Here is a 14389-nt window from a genome sequence, read left to right on the forward strand (position 1 = left end):
CAGTAGCCAACACTGAATATGATAATTGTATTTAATAATTGCATTTCCAAGGAATTACTTGCCGCAATATATGACAAAGCGACCTTATAGATGAAAATGAAGTACTATAAAAGTACAATAAACCTTCAAAACTAGAATTAGAACATAAAAGTGTCTGCTCTATCGTTTTACGGTCGGTTGTATGTTTGCAAACACATAGATCCCACACAATGACACGCAGCACGTGTCTGGCGACAACGTTGTAAATGCATAATTCACAGCGCATTTTGTTAACATGAATAAGATTAGACTAACAAAGCGTGTTACGTTACAGGTTCGTGAAGCCAGACGAGGTGGCGAAGCTGTGGGGCCACATGAAGCAGAACGAGAACATGACGTTCGAGAAGTTCAGCCGAGCCATGCGGTACCACTACCGGCAGATGGTGCTGGTGTCCGTGCCCACGGCGCGCCTCGTCTACCAGTTCGGCCACAAGGGACCCGACTTCAAGACCGACAACCCCAACTTTGTCAAAGTGAAATCAGAAAATGTCACCGACATGTCTTATTCTTAGTTTAAATGAACAAAGTACTACTAGGCTAAAATTTGTTGAAAGTCGATGCTCAGAGTAAGATAAACAGTGATATGATGATGGTTACGTTTAGTATCTAGAATCTTGTCCTTGGAGGAGTAGGAGGAATACGAAATACAGTAATTAGGTAAGTTTGGGCAGACAAGTCGAGATGATAGCTGGCCACAGTTCGGTGACAGAGACAGAGGAAGTGTTTGTTAATGTGTGTCTATTCTATGATAATGTCAATTGATTTTTGCAAAAAGTCATCGTTCCACCCAAGGGCATTATTGAAATGAATAGTTATAATCAGGTTATTTGGATGAAGTGGGATCACCTCCAAGCTTAGATGGTCATTAGATTGTCTTGGAACACTCTAACGACTACTATTTAAGTTCAACTTTACTGCAAGTTGGCAACATGGTTGACGTACCGAGCCGCGGCCGCGTACGGTTGTTGTTGAGATCAAGGGCTGAAATATTTAAATTAGATTTTAGTCATGATCGTGTTCTTTATACGTAATTTTTCTTATGATATCTTTGTATTAATAAATACGTAATGTTTAACAAATGTTTTCATGTTATAGTCTAAATATTGCTAGCAAAATTCGGGCGCGGTGTGCAACTTGGAGGTGGTCTCGAAGTTAAGTGTTTCGAAAGTTATATGAATGTATTTAGCTAAGATAGGCTCAATGTTTGAATCGAAATAGTTTCAATGGTTGTACTCGTGGATGTTGGATCAATTACTTGTTGGATATACTGTGTATTGGTTGGATACCGATCGGTTGGATTGTGCCGTCAATTAACTCGTGCCGACGCGATGTGTCGGTGCGTCCATATTATTTTTTTAAGTAATTTTATTAGTATTTTATTCTCGATGTACGATTGTACTGTCGAACAAAAATTTTGATGGTTGTTTATGTAGGAACATTACGAATTTTTGATAAAGTATTTTTAATTGTTGTTACCGTATGATACGTGTGTGTAATACGTAGTGTGTTATGATATTGCGAACATTCCAATTAATTTATAAATAGCTCTAAGTTGTTTAGTGTCCACTTACTTCATAGTATACTTAAGCATATTTCAAGTTGCCATAATTATGTATTTGTATACGTAAAACGATAATGTACTTAATTTCATAGTTTCTTTGAATTCATGTCATTTCTCGAACTAATATTTCATCATAAATTCATCTCTAATTGTAATTTAAATAAATTTTATACTGTTATTTAAAATTCCCGTCTCAGTGTTAGTTTAAAATTAAAAATCTTAATATTAAAAAAGCGCGCAATATTGTGCAAATAAAAATAAAATGACAAGAAAGATCTGCAGGCCAAAGATTAGTTTTGATGGAAAAGATTTGTTAATTTAAGGTTTAAAAAGTAAAAAGTATCATGTTTTTGACAATTTAATTTTAATATGTTCTAGTGTTTAAGTTTGCGACTCTCAGGCACACGCTGTGATGTAAGATAAATTGAAACATTGTTTTTCTGTAAATAGTTCCTTTCAGCCGTCATCTGCTATCCAGTACAGCAATGTTATGTACATAGCCATATATTGTAACTATGTATACACACGTATATAGTAATATATTAACCTCATCCTTCAACGAAAACTAATATATTTATTAAAATAACAGATAATATAATAATTTATGGAATAAGATTGATTTTACCATATATTTATTTATGTATCTTTATATAAAGTGACAGTACAAAGCCTGTGTCTTAACAGAACAACGATTTTAACTCTCTTCACAATAGTAATTAGGTTCATTTTGAAATGTATTAAGATCTAAGTTATGGCTAGTCTGTTGTAGTGGAACTTGATACTTTACATTATATTAATGTGGAACTACTTTGGGAAACAATTATATTTTAATATATAGGTACATAATATACTTGTTGATTTAGATTTTTCTTTTACAAGATGTTTTTAATGAGCATCGCATTTAAGTACAATAGTTTTAAAAGCATTTACTTGTAGCCAGTCCATATATACATACTGTTTACCTTATATATAGTAGTTTTCCCAACAAAAGATGTGTCTGCCATGTCATGTTCTCAAAGTTATTCCATTTTTAATAGTTTGTAAGTCACAAAGGTGCATAATTCCAGTTATTAAGTATTTATAGGCGTTAAACAATTTTGTTTCGTATTATGTTCATGATAAGATTATTTTTTCTTTATTTCTTAGTAAACTGTAGATGTATAATTATCGTGCAATTGATGAAAAGACAGATTTTATGTATTATTTCTTAATAGTTATGTGAAAATAAGAAGAGAAATATACGATTTATGAATGTGAAATAATACCATTGTTTTAATACAACCCCATTATTTAAGGAACATATACCAAGGTGAAAATTAAGCCTCTGTATGACGAAAAACAACAATTCGTTTATCCTATTAACGATGGGTACCCACACCAACCCACAAACAAATAATTTGTTCAGTAGATACTTCATATTATAATTAATTTTACTTTTACTTCATATTATTCAGTTGTATGAAGGCTACCAGAAGATACCAATTTAATAATTCTCAAATGCCAGCTACTGAACAAAATATTCCCAAATTGGTAAATAAACCAATGGACTTCGTCTCCTTAAAAAGTAATTCCCATTCCAATATGACTTCATACGAAAATTATCAAATTAATTGACTGAAAATCCTGAAAAAAAACCAACTGATAACAGAACTAAATATATATACAGTATTAATTAACGTGGACTTCCTCTTAGTATTGTAGAAGTAACATCAGGCAACGGGGTCTTGTCCATGGCATACATATATATATATACCTATATACATTTTAATTGGACTAATTGTTGTTTCAATACCCGTAGGTGTTTAATTAAAACTTATATATATAATATATATAGTATATTGTGGGCAAAATAATTGTTTTTGGGAATTTCTGTAACCGCAGTGACAAACGGTTGTACGTCAATTACATAGCTGTGGTATTCCAGCGGTCATTTCTTCCTTGTAAGGCCGGTGGCATGTACCTACGCAGTACATACCCTGGAACGTGATGAGCTGGCCACTGGTATATGGAGTTACATGGTCATTTTGTTATTGAGGAAATTTTACTTATATATTGGTTACTTTTCTCTAATAGGCATATTTTTGGTATGACTGACAACGACTGCCTCGTTGGTCGAGTGGTCGCAAGTGCGATTGCCGGACAAGGCGTCTTGGAATCGAATTCAGTATATGACTATAGGCTCACCCCTTCGGGGATAAAATGCATGACGTTGCATATAGATTTCTGATATCTATATATATAAAACTCTTCCGTTACTGAGTGACTGACTGACTGACAGACAACGCACAGTCGAAACTACTGGTCGTAGACAGCTGAAATTTGGAATGTAGGTTCCTTGGGATATGTAGGGGAGCACTAAGAAAGGATTTTTGGAAATTCAACCCCCAAGGGGGGAAAAGGGGTAAAAACGTTTCTATGAAAAATCTTATTCCTTGGGTTTATAAACTTGAAACTTGGCATGAACACGTACATAGGCAAGTAAATATGTTTGACATTATAAGTTTTTTCAAACTACCCTCCAATCGTGATTTAGGGGTGCGATTGGGTGACTGATTTATTAACGCACAGCCGAAACCGCTCGGTATAGGAGTCTGAGATTTTGAACAGAGGTTCCTTTAGTAACATAAGTGAGCACTAAGAAGGGACTTTTGAAATGTCAACCCCCAAGGGGGTAAACGGGATAAACTGAGCCGGGGCTGCGGGAAAGTTCTAACGAGATACCGTGGCCCCGGAACGCAAAGGGCAACTGAAGGAACGAGGTGGGTTTTAGTCAGTAAAAGTCTGACACTCCCTTCCGTTCCACCCAGAGCGGGAGAGGTCATTTGATGATTTCCCATCCTTAAAAAAAGACTTTGTATGACAACTTTCAGTCGTCTCTTTAACATACATAATAACATACATAATTATGTACATACATGCATAACATTAATAACATCACGCCTTTAAATCCCTATTTTGTGTTAACACTACCCATACAAACAGCTAAAAGGAAACAAGTGAAGAGACGAAATTTGCCCGCATCCATTTTCACCTAAATTCTTAACGTTAATGAGATTTACTTTTTATTATCAGGTCAACCTAATAGCCTCACATGTACGTATAACTTCGTAAGAATTTTCTTTCAACTCCTAACCGTTGAGGAGTTGTACCTTCCATCATCAGCTCATTCACATGGGATGATGACTATCAGACGCAAATACTTAAACAGATCTATGAAATTGTCAAAAACGTAATTGCGCTATATATAACCGAATTACACGTGGGCGAAGCCGCGGGCGGAAAGCTAGTTTAATCTATAAGTTTTTAGTTTGAAACCCATAAGTGCATACGCCATCACGTCACATTAATATTATAAATGTGAAATTAGGTTTGTTTAGATGGTTGTCCGTCTACCATGCTGAAACTACTAAACGAATTTTGATGAAATTTAGTATACAGATAGGGTATGAGCTGACTTGCTTACTTTTTATCCTACAAGCAAGTGGTCTATATAGTTACTGGTGTCCTGAAGGTCCTATAATGACCTAGTGATGTGTCTGAATAAATACACTCTCTCTACATCATTACACGCGCCAAGCTTTGAAACTTACACGAGTTTGAACCTTCCCAGTTGTTGAGAAATTCCAGTCAGTTTTAGAAGAGGAAATCAGATTACTCGTAACACTTAATTGAACCCGTTCAAGGTAAATATGAGATAATATTAGTTAAGGTAATCATTATTATATAAAAGAGTGATAAGGATTCTTTGGACAACGCGTGTGGTATCTATTGCTCAAAGTCAAAGCATTTATTTCAATTAATCCTTAATTAGGCTCTTTTGAATTGTCCGTCAGTCTGTCTGTTAGTGAAGCTAGGTGCTTTTTTAAAAGTATACATATTATAAATTTCCTTATGTAGCTTTTTACCATCAAGTGGATTATTCATTCTTATGACAGTTTAGTGGTAGGTATAGTAAAAGATGAAACAAAAAAATATACCTACTAACTCCTAAGAATGCTTACTTACTTTTTAATAGTATTTTTTATAAAGTGATTTTGAATTGAGTAAGATCAGAATAAAAGTTAGGAGGTACTCAGAGAACAATTTTATTTTGGAAGTTGTTGTAAAAACAATTTTGGTGTTACACATGGTAAAGTTTCGCTAATGACCTTTCCACGTGTAGCCGTAGCCGCCGTAGGCCGCGCGTAGATACGCCTACGTCTTATAAATAACTTACTACTACCATTGCAAGAATATATTTTATTTAATAAAAGGATCAGAGAATGAAAGGGAAAGAGTTCTGAATACATTTGCTAGAAACTAGTGACTAGTAGTATATTAGTTCTTTACGCAAGTTATTGTTTTGATAGTAAGCAAAAAGGTACTTGCTTCTTCAAGTTAAAGCAAGGCAAGAAAAAATAAGTCGTATTTTTATAATTAATAACTTGTATAATTAAATCTATTATTTCAGTCATAAAGATTAGATTACTAATTAATTATGATTATCATAATACAATTAAAATTACGATAGAATCTCTATAACTTTGCGAATGAGTGCTAGTCACTCGTAGCGACATCTATTGCGTAATAGATACAATACTGTTTTGGTTAGGTAAGTTAGGTTACTGTTTGTTTGTGCTACTGCATAACAGATGGCGCTGTCGTTGAATCTCAGAGGTTCATATGTCTGTGTAGATGGCATTGAATAAAATTCTTAAAACAAGAGATAAACAAGGTAAGTTTCTTCTCTTAGGAAATAGTTACTTAAATTGTTTATTTATATTTGGTTAATACATTAACAGTTTGGTTCTTAGTATAGGTAATCCATTAATAGGCTAAGTATACAAAAGTATATTTATTAAAATAATATAAAACTTACATACAACAATAGATATTTACATTCCTTACGAAATAATTAACAAATATTTTCCATAATGCGTTATTCAGTGCGAACAGACAATCGAACCCAGGCACCGCCGTAGATTAACATTTCGAAGCCATTCTTGCTCAGCCGCGCAGGGACCGGGGTTTTGTCACAGGTGGTCAGCTTCAGGTCACGGAGCAACAAGTACAGCATTACTTTCACCTCACACAGGGCGAAGCGGGATCCTGCACGAAGGAAAACAAAAATTACAATTACATTAAAACAAGTAATGAAAATAACATGTCATACATTTGAAATAGATAAGTGCATAGGTACTAGGTAATCACAACGCTTTTACACAGTGTTTTCAAGTGTAGCAAAGGTCTCGGATTCAATTCCCGGGTTAGACAAAATACCAAAATTTTATACAAATTTCTCGAAATTCGTTGCAGTAGCACGGAATTATAATTTTTTTTTTTTCATATTGCTTTATATTGCCGTCGACACTCGACAGTTGCTTCAAAACACTTATTTTGGGAAAATCCTATACGTGTTACGTGTAGTTTACAATTTAACACAGTGTAAAAATTCAACGAGAAAACTTAGTTTAAAACAAAGTCCTTAGTTCTAGGCATTCATTTAAAATTGAAAAGCAAAACAAATATACGTAGAACTCACCGATACAATTCCTAGGTCCCAGCCCAAACGGTAAATAAGTGAACGGGACGATTTTGTCCCGGTTTTCATGGGAGAACCGTTCCGGGTCGAATTTCGTAGGGTTGGGGAAGTACTCAGGGTCTCGGTGGAGGGCATACGCCGGGATCACAATACACTGGCCCTTACGAATCTGCCAAAGAAATATAGATCTTAAAACTATAAAAATAAAATACAATATACTGTAAACTATTAGTAAAATAAGTTTGTAAAAAAAGTGCAGGGTAAATAAAAAAATAAATAAAAATTAAATATTAGGCTATAGAAATCCAGAACTTAGAACAATGGAAATAGAATACAATGTGCCGTAAAATGTTGGTTAAAATGATTTGTACCTATTTAATTAGGTGTTGTTTTGTTGGCAACCAATGGGAACTAAGTCAAGGGTTGCATTACCTACTAAGAAAGCCTTGTAAAGAATTGACGTTTAGCACAATAATCACTTAAAAATTAAAAGCAAACCTATTGAAGTAAGAAAATGCTGCGATGGATAATCCTAATACAGTTTGTATAATTAGTAGATAGTCAGAGATATTATGAAACGTATCATTACTAATATTTGTCATCCACTACGGTATATAAATGCTAAATACCCAAATAAAGACTCTCTTAAGGGGAGAAAATCATCCAATGACGTTTCTCCCGCCTTGGGCGAGGCGAGAGGGAGTGTCAGACTCTTATTGACTGAAACCACCCCGTTCCTAATAAACTCTTCGAGCCCAAGCCTCGGTAACCCGCTAAGACCCAAATAACGGCTGAGCCTGCTGCTATAGGTACTCATGTGTAAGTCTAGGTATAACCCTAGACTTGCCTTACTATGTAAATGGAAAATACAATAATAGATACATCAAACCGAAGGATAAATGTGACAACAATTATGTAATTAAGTATTTATAAGTCTGGCACGCTATTTATAGCATCGACTACTAGGCAGCGATAATGATTTATAGCTTTAGTGAATACAATACGTATTGTAGGTACTTCTATTTGTTTGCTAAAATAATACTACTTAGTAGGCACTAACCGTATAAAGATTGTGCATAAATAAAATCAAACTTTTTCCAATGGGGTAATCAAGAAAGCCAGCCCGCATTGAGCAAGTGTGGTGATTAATGCTCAAACCTTCTCCGTGCGAGAAGAGGCTTCGGTCAGCAGCGTAGTCAATACTTATGATGATGTTGAGATAGAAAGCCCTACGTAGATAAAATAGATGAGTTCTAACTTCCGAAATCACACACTCATACGCCCAGTAAAGGGTACAAGCCCTCTTGATTAAGTATCTTAAAGCATTAACTGCCGAAAGAAAACTGTTGAAGGCAAATCCTCAGCTAAGCGGTCGCGGATCCTCAGTGGCAGTAGTGACCGACACGTGACAATTTTAGAATCTATTCAATCAAGTTCAGTGCTATTCTACTTACGATCAAATCCTTGGTAGCTTCTTTGTTGGGTCTTCCAATGTTGTAGTCATTCACACACACTCTGTCCATGAACGGAGCTGCTGGCCACAGTCTCATACCCTCTGGAAACAATCATCAATTCTTTTTAAAACTGAACATAATTATAATAATAGGTACTTTGTAAGTTTGTACGGACAAGAGAGTCAATTCTTTTAATATTAGGTACTTGTGTTATCAACTTCAATGAAGTTTGTAGCAGGGAGTTAATTAGGAATGTTATCAATGTTAATTTTAGCTTCAGATAATTAAAGTATGATAAACAAAATTAACTTTTTTAATGATATGAGCATCGAAAATGGTGGGCGTTATCGGAGAGGACGGAAGGCAATTTTATGACGATGATATCACAAATTATACCTTCATAGTATTATTGTACTATATCATTGTATAAATTCGCGTACGCATAATTTTAAGTCACCAGGAATAAGATTAATAATAATAGTTAACTTTTTATGGTACAAGCCGGTAAACGAGCAGTCGGATAAGCAATCGTCGCTGCCCATTGATACCCGAAACACTAGAGGCGTTATAAGTGCGTTGTCGCTTATCGGTGTTTTAGGGGCTAGGAGTTTAAGGGTTGTCGAATAATTGGGGATTAAGAATGGGTTTAATTGGGCCTCCGGTAACTAGAGTATAAGTAAAATATTGGTAATCCATTACGTAAAACTATGAACTCTGATCAAAAACACCATCTTACCTGACACCACCATATCCAAATAAGTCATGTTCTGTATACTGTTGTAGTCAAGCTTCCCGTTGTTCTTGGCGTCGTACTCCCTGATCTCCCGCACCAGCCGCTCCTGCACGTCCTGGTTCAGCGCCAGCTCGTACAGGATGAACGACATCGCCGTGGATATTGTGTCGAAGCCAGCGAACAGGAACAACGCTGCCTGCGCTACCAGGTCTGTGTCGGTCCACTCTGTAGAATATAATTCAGAAAAATATGAGGCCTACTAGAAATGTATACAGTTTTTTAGGATTACTTGTAAGAAAATCACGGTTTAATCACGTCTTGTAATTAATGGATAAAAGCTCTACTGCGAATCTTCTAATGGAGCGTGCGTGTGTGTATCTTGGTTAATTTCTTAATAAAATAAAAGAAATACAATAATAAATCAGATCACTTCCTCTATTCTGTTCTCTGTGATACAAATATGGATAAAATAAAAAATGGCCTCTTTTTTCTCTTATAATTTACAACTACTATTTTGTCAATGTCCGTTTTGACACATATACATACCATAATTATGTGGTTTCTTCCCGATATGTGACTCTTCAACTGTTGCAAAGCCAGCGTCAGCGTCTTTACCTTCCTTCTCATGAGTGAGTTGTCCTGTACACAATTATAAATCATTAGTTTAATTACGAGCAAAGTTACTTTTGTCTTAGAAGATTTATAGCTCCCTAGTAGGTCAACTGCTGGGCAAGAAGCCTCAGGTTTGATTCCCGAGTCCGGCAAAGTATTACTGGGCCTTGTTTCGGTTTTTCGAAAATTTCTCAGTAGTAACACTGAACCTAGAATTGTGCCCAGTATTTGGCAATAAGCTCCCTGTATTACACATGGTGAAACCATTGTAAAGCGGCATTACGGTGAAGTAGTCTGTTGTACTCCTTCGGGGATTGGCACCAGCGATTTATAAGTTGCACTCTACCTTTCTTAACTTCCATGAGGATGTTGATCATATCGTTCCTGACGATTTTGTTCTGCTCCCTGTTCTTCATTGTACCGAGGACCACATTCGTGAAGTAGTCTGTTGTCTCCTTTGGCACTAGTGAGAGTTGCATCATCTGAAGTAAGAGGAAGATGAGTGATTGCTCAGCTAAACCTACTATTGTTAATATAGCTGACTGGGTGTGGAGAGTGGTTCGGTCTGTACTGTTTGACGCCAGTGTCAAATAATTAAATTGTCAGACAGTTTTCCTATGTAAACCGATTATGTGTTTAATGAAAGAATATTGCACAAAGAATATGGCACATTCCAATAGTATAGCTTTAGTTATAAAATATCCTCGACCAAAAGCGTGAGGTATTTCTAACGCCAAAGTTCTCCTCAAAAGATGACCAAAAAATGACAGAAGAGTAGTTTAATACTAAGGACATTGAGTACACTGCTTACCCCGGCCACGGAAGGGAACAGCCTGTAGAACATGACCTTCATGAACCTCCAGAAAGTAAACTTGGTGATGGCCTTGCTGTTCACGTAGAACTCACTGTCTGCCGTCAGGGAGTCCACCTTCAGGCCGAAGGCACACGAGGCGATGACGTCATTCGCGTACCTCGTCATCACTTCTTTACACTCCATGTCGTAGTAAGAAGCTGTGGGACAAATACTTAGGTATGTAGGTATCTACAGTCTACAGTATTGTTAACATTAAAGTGGTTTATCCATCACTATCAGCTTGTTCAGTCCACTATAGGCCATTGACCTCTCCAGAACTCTGTTGAACGCGACCGACCAATGAACCAGTGATTTATTAAGGTCATATATTATTTTAAAGTTAAATTATACTCTAAATAATAGATGAACTGCGTGTCCTTACTTCCAGAATCCTTGATCCTCTGTTTGAGTACTTTGATCATGTCCAAGCAAACCTCCTCCATGAACGGCACCATCAGCCGTATCTTGGAGCTGGTGAAGGCTGGGCTCATTGTAGACCGCATCGCCTTCCATTCATCTCCTGGAAAATTAAATAACGTTACTGGGATGAGAGAGAGATGTAAAGTATCTACACAACTTTCTGAGATAGAGAGAGAACTTTGGACCACGCACAATTTCTGACTTCTTCTAATTCTACTATCCAATAAAATTCAGTGCAAACCAAACCAAGAGACATTAGTATTGTCTGGAGATATTTGTAAAGAAGTTCCATTTGAAATCGTTTCACCAACGAGACCATCGGTGCAAAACAGGCTAAATATAAGTCTTTCTTTTTCAAAAGACTAAAAAAGGGACATTAACGGGTCTTCTTGTGTCGTTCATTAACTGAAGTCTACGTAGATGACCTTGACGTCATGAATGTTGCAGAGACCAGCATCTGACATAATACTCGTTGTTCAAGAACCGACATGTTGGGACAAGTTCGAAATCGCGTACAATTAGACTGTGCACTGGTAGTTGATAAGTTTAGAAAAAAATAACGTAATGAGTGGGAGAATGTAATGGTATGAGGTTTGTGTTCCTTTTAAATTCATCAAATTATTATGGCTCATTATCATTTATGTTATCGAGGGACCATAAGCCATTTACAGTTTTCCAATAACGATGTTCTTACTAATCGGAATATAGGTAATAGGTTTAACGATTATTCCTAACCATTCCAACTTATATGTATACCTACATAATTACCTAAAAAATGATTTCTTTCTGTCTTTCTTTCAATGTTCACTCACCATGCAGCAGCAGTAGACCTCTCCCGAACATAGGATCCAACTCGGAGGTGAAGCTGCGCCGGTCTATGAAGTGCTCGAAATCCTTCACAGTTACACGCTTCAACATCTCCAGGTCTCGGATGATCAGTATCGGAGTCATCATGTCGTAGTTACCAACTATCCTGGAAACATTTGTAAGAAGAAGAGCTAATAATAAAGATGGAGGTAGAAAGAATGCTGCGATTATTTGTATATGCTTCAAAGAAGTAAGGGCTCGCGTTCATGAAGTTGATAATGCTGTGTACACGAGTCTTAGGGTTATAGAAAAAGAAGTTTTAGTTATAACTTTACTGTGAGTTCATTATTAATGTTTACCGTTTGACGAAGAACTCGACTAGTTTCAAGCCATGCTTGAGGCTCATATTCATGAGCAGCATTCCGACGACACACATGTGCTCCATAGTTACATTAGTGACTACTGACGATTAAAAAAAATACTTATAAAGACTAAACTTACTTGTCATCAGGGAAGGCATTGGTAACCTTCGCTATGAGATCAACGAAGTGCTCCTTCTGGAACATAACCCAGAAGAGGTTGCCGAAGAATGGGATAGTCGGCAGATGGTTGATGCCATCGCGGCGCAGGTAGCTGTAGGTTTGGCGCAGGTATAGCACTACGGCGGTGATGATCACTACCACCCACGTGAGTAGGAGCAACATGGCTGGAAAGAAAGAAAAAAAACATAACTTCAAAGATCCAAAAATGAAATAAATAATGTCATGATAATCATCGATCGATTTTAAGCTCTGTCACAAAGACATCGAATTGGAAATCTAATGAAGATACGTATTTGACAGTTAATGGTAGCTTGTTGTGCTGGTACGTAAGATGTAAACAACAATATGTTATGGCCGTGAATTTAAATATTACCATGGATTTGTGTGTAGGTGGATATTTCTGCGATGGAGTTCGTAATATATTTTTATAAATAAGTAAATTAACTATAAGTAAATTGTTGTACTTTACGAAGATTACAAAAACGTGGCGGATAATTGCATACAAGAAAATTATGAATGATGATAATAATGTATAGTTGAGGTAATTAAGCAAATTGCAGTGATCTATTCATTGTTAGTAAACAAATTACATAGTAATAGAAGGAAAACCTGTCACAAAGGTGAACACTGGTAGACTACAAACCGGCACTGCGCAAACACAGACAAGTGTACTGTATGTACCAAGTGACTAAATATTATGCAAACGAATATATTTAAAACCAAACAAAAGAACTTTTATCAACCATTAAAAGATAAAATGTACCAAAAAAGTACTTATTCAATGAAGCGAGACATACAATCCTCAAATAGGAGATCGATAAAGCAAAACAAACAAAAATCTAGTGATAAAATAACAATCAATGACGTCATAAACGTGATTATTGTATTATGTAGTAAATGGACATGCAATGTATTGGATAGTGTAACTTAAATCGTACGTCTTACCTTATAAAATCGGAGAGCAAAATGTTTATGAACGGAACAACCGGCGTCTGTGGTAGTGTTCCGAGACTGACTAGTGTGTGGCGCATCTGTCGTAATTATACAATAAATACATTGTATACTTGTATTTACTGATTACAGAAGTTATATAAATATAGTAGTACTTCCATAAGTTGTACTAAAGCTTCATGACTTACTTATTCCATTATCTCTCATACTTATGCCATTTTGACTTAGAAATTTTAGTTACTAGCCCTTTAAGCTCTAGCTTAACACAAGAAAGTGATGAAATTAATATATTATTTATTGTAGTTACATGTTTCTTTGCTGCGTTGTCTCAAAGCAATTTAGGTACACAAAGACGGATGCACTTGTTAGTCTCCAATTTTATCTAGGACTCCCCTAGCCTTTGCGAGGAGTTTATTTTAGTTGTTGAGATGATTGAAAGACACAATAACAGGAAGTTTTAGCTCTAGTTGTAGTTGTACGCACTCTGGACTGTTGTAAAATTGCAATAAAGCAACAGACATGATGATTCTTTCAATAATCGATGACTTAACCATGTTTCCCAACCATTCATTCATTGGAAGAGTCCATCGGATGATATTCCCTCTCAGAACCTCCTACTATAAACTTAAACTTCACATCTAAATAACTAAAAAGTAGACTTGGTTTTAACTTCTCCAAGTCCGTAATTGACTTAACTACAGGGGTTTAAGCTAAGTCGACCTGGATCTGTCAAGGAATTTTAGTTGTAATAGACTTTACTATTTTCAACTTATTTAAGATAAAAAAAGACTACATCATTTGGCACATTACATCACCTCGTCCTAATCCGGAACAAGAATTGTTGGATGCACAAAAAAGTCAGTGGGAAAGTGAACCGCGATACATTGCGCGGCAAA

General features: G+C 36.0%; 2 protein-coding genes across 5 annotated transcripts; one reads left to right on the forward strand and one right to left on the reverse strand.

Moving 5' to 3' along the window:
- Nucleotides 1–311: 311 nt before the first annotated feature.
- LOC118264061 (ETS homologous factor) lies at nucleotides 312–2862 on the forward strand (the record flags this gene model as incomplete). Its single annotated transcript, XM_035576404.2, is given in 1 exon segment — nucleotides 312–2862. A coding segment is annotated over 1 exon segment (240 nt), but the record flags the coding sequence as incomplete, so codon positions are not given.
- A 3557-nt stretch (nucleotides 2863–6419) lies between these two features.
- Nucleotides 6420–13651, reverse strand: LOC118264054 (cytochrome P450 9e2-like). 4 transcript variants are annotated; one of them, XM_050704912.1, is made up of 11 exons: nucleotides 13488–13651; nucleotides 12502–12706; nucleotides 12006–12166; nucleotides 11156–11293; nucleotides 10732–10931; nucleotides 10267–10402; nucleotides 9855–9947; nucleotides 9312–9533; nucleotides 8576–8676; nucleotides 7122–7290; nucleotides 6420–6688 (listed from the first exon to the last, which is right to left on the reverse strand). In XM_050704912.1, the coding sequence occupies exons 2-11, from the start codon at nucleotides 12702–12704 to the stop codon at nucleotides 6519–6521; spliced, it is 1593 nt and encodes a 530-aa protein (XP_050560869.1). In that variant the 5' UTR covers nucleotides 12705–12706; nucleotides 13488–13651; the 3' UTR covers nucleotides 6420–6518. The 4 variants fall into 4 exon arrangements, with proteins under 4 accessions (XP_050560869.1, XP_050560872.1, XP_050560870.1 ...); XM_050704915.1 differs by lacking the exon at nucleotides 13488–13651 and adding an exon at nucleotides 13186–13326; XM_050704913.1 differs by lacking the exon at nucleotides 13488–13651 and adding an exon at nucleotides 13152–13291.
- Between the last annotated feature and the right edge of the window lie 738 nt (nucleotides 13652–14389).

Source organism: Spodoptera frugiperda, chromosome 26, assembly GCF_023101765.2.
Source record: "Spodoptera frugiperda isolate SF20-4 chromosome 26, AGI-APGP_CSIRO_Sfru_2.0, whole genome shotgun sequence".
Classification (NCBI taxonomy): domain Eukaryota; kingdom Metazoa; phylum Arthropoda; class Insecta; order Lepidoptera; family Noctuidae; genus Spodoptera; species Spodoptera frugiperda.

What these genes read in the sequence shown, in the direction of transcription:
- LOC118264054 (XM_050704912.1), bottom strand. Translation starts at nt 12,704, where the DNA reads ATGTTGCTCCTACTCACGTGGGTGGTAGTGATCATCACCGCCGTAGTG. An exon ending in GAGGATCAAGGATTCTGGAA is followed by an intron (nt 10,932 to 11,155) that starts GTAAGGACACGC and finishes TTTGTCCCACAG; the next exon opens with CTTCTTACTACGACATGGAG. An exon ending in TGTTCCCTTCCGTGGCCGGG is followed by an intron (nt 10,403 to 10,731) that starts GTAAGCAGTGTA and finishes CTCTTACTTCAG; the next exon opens with ATGATGCAACTCTCACTAGT.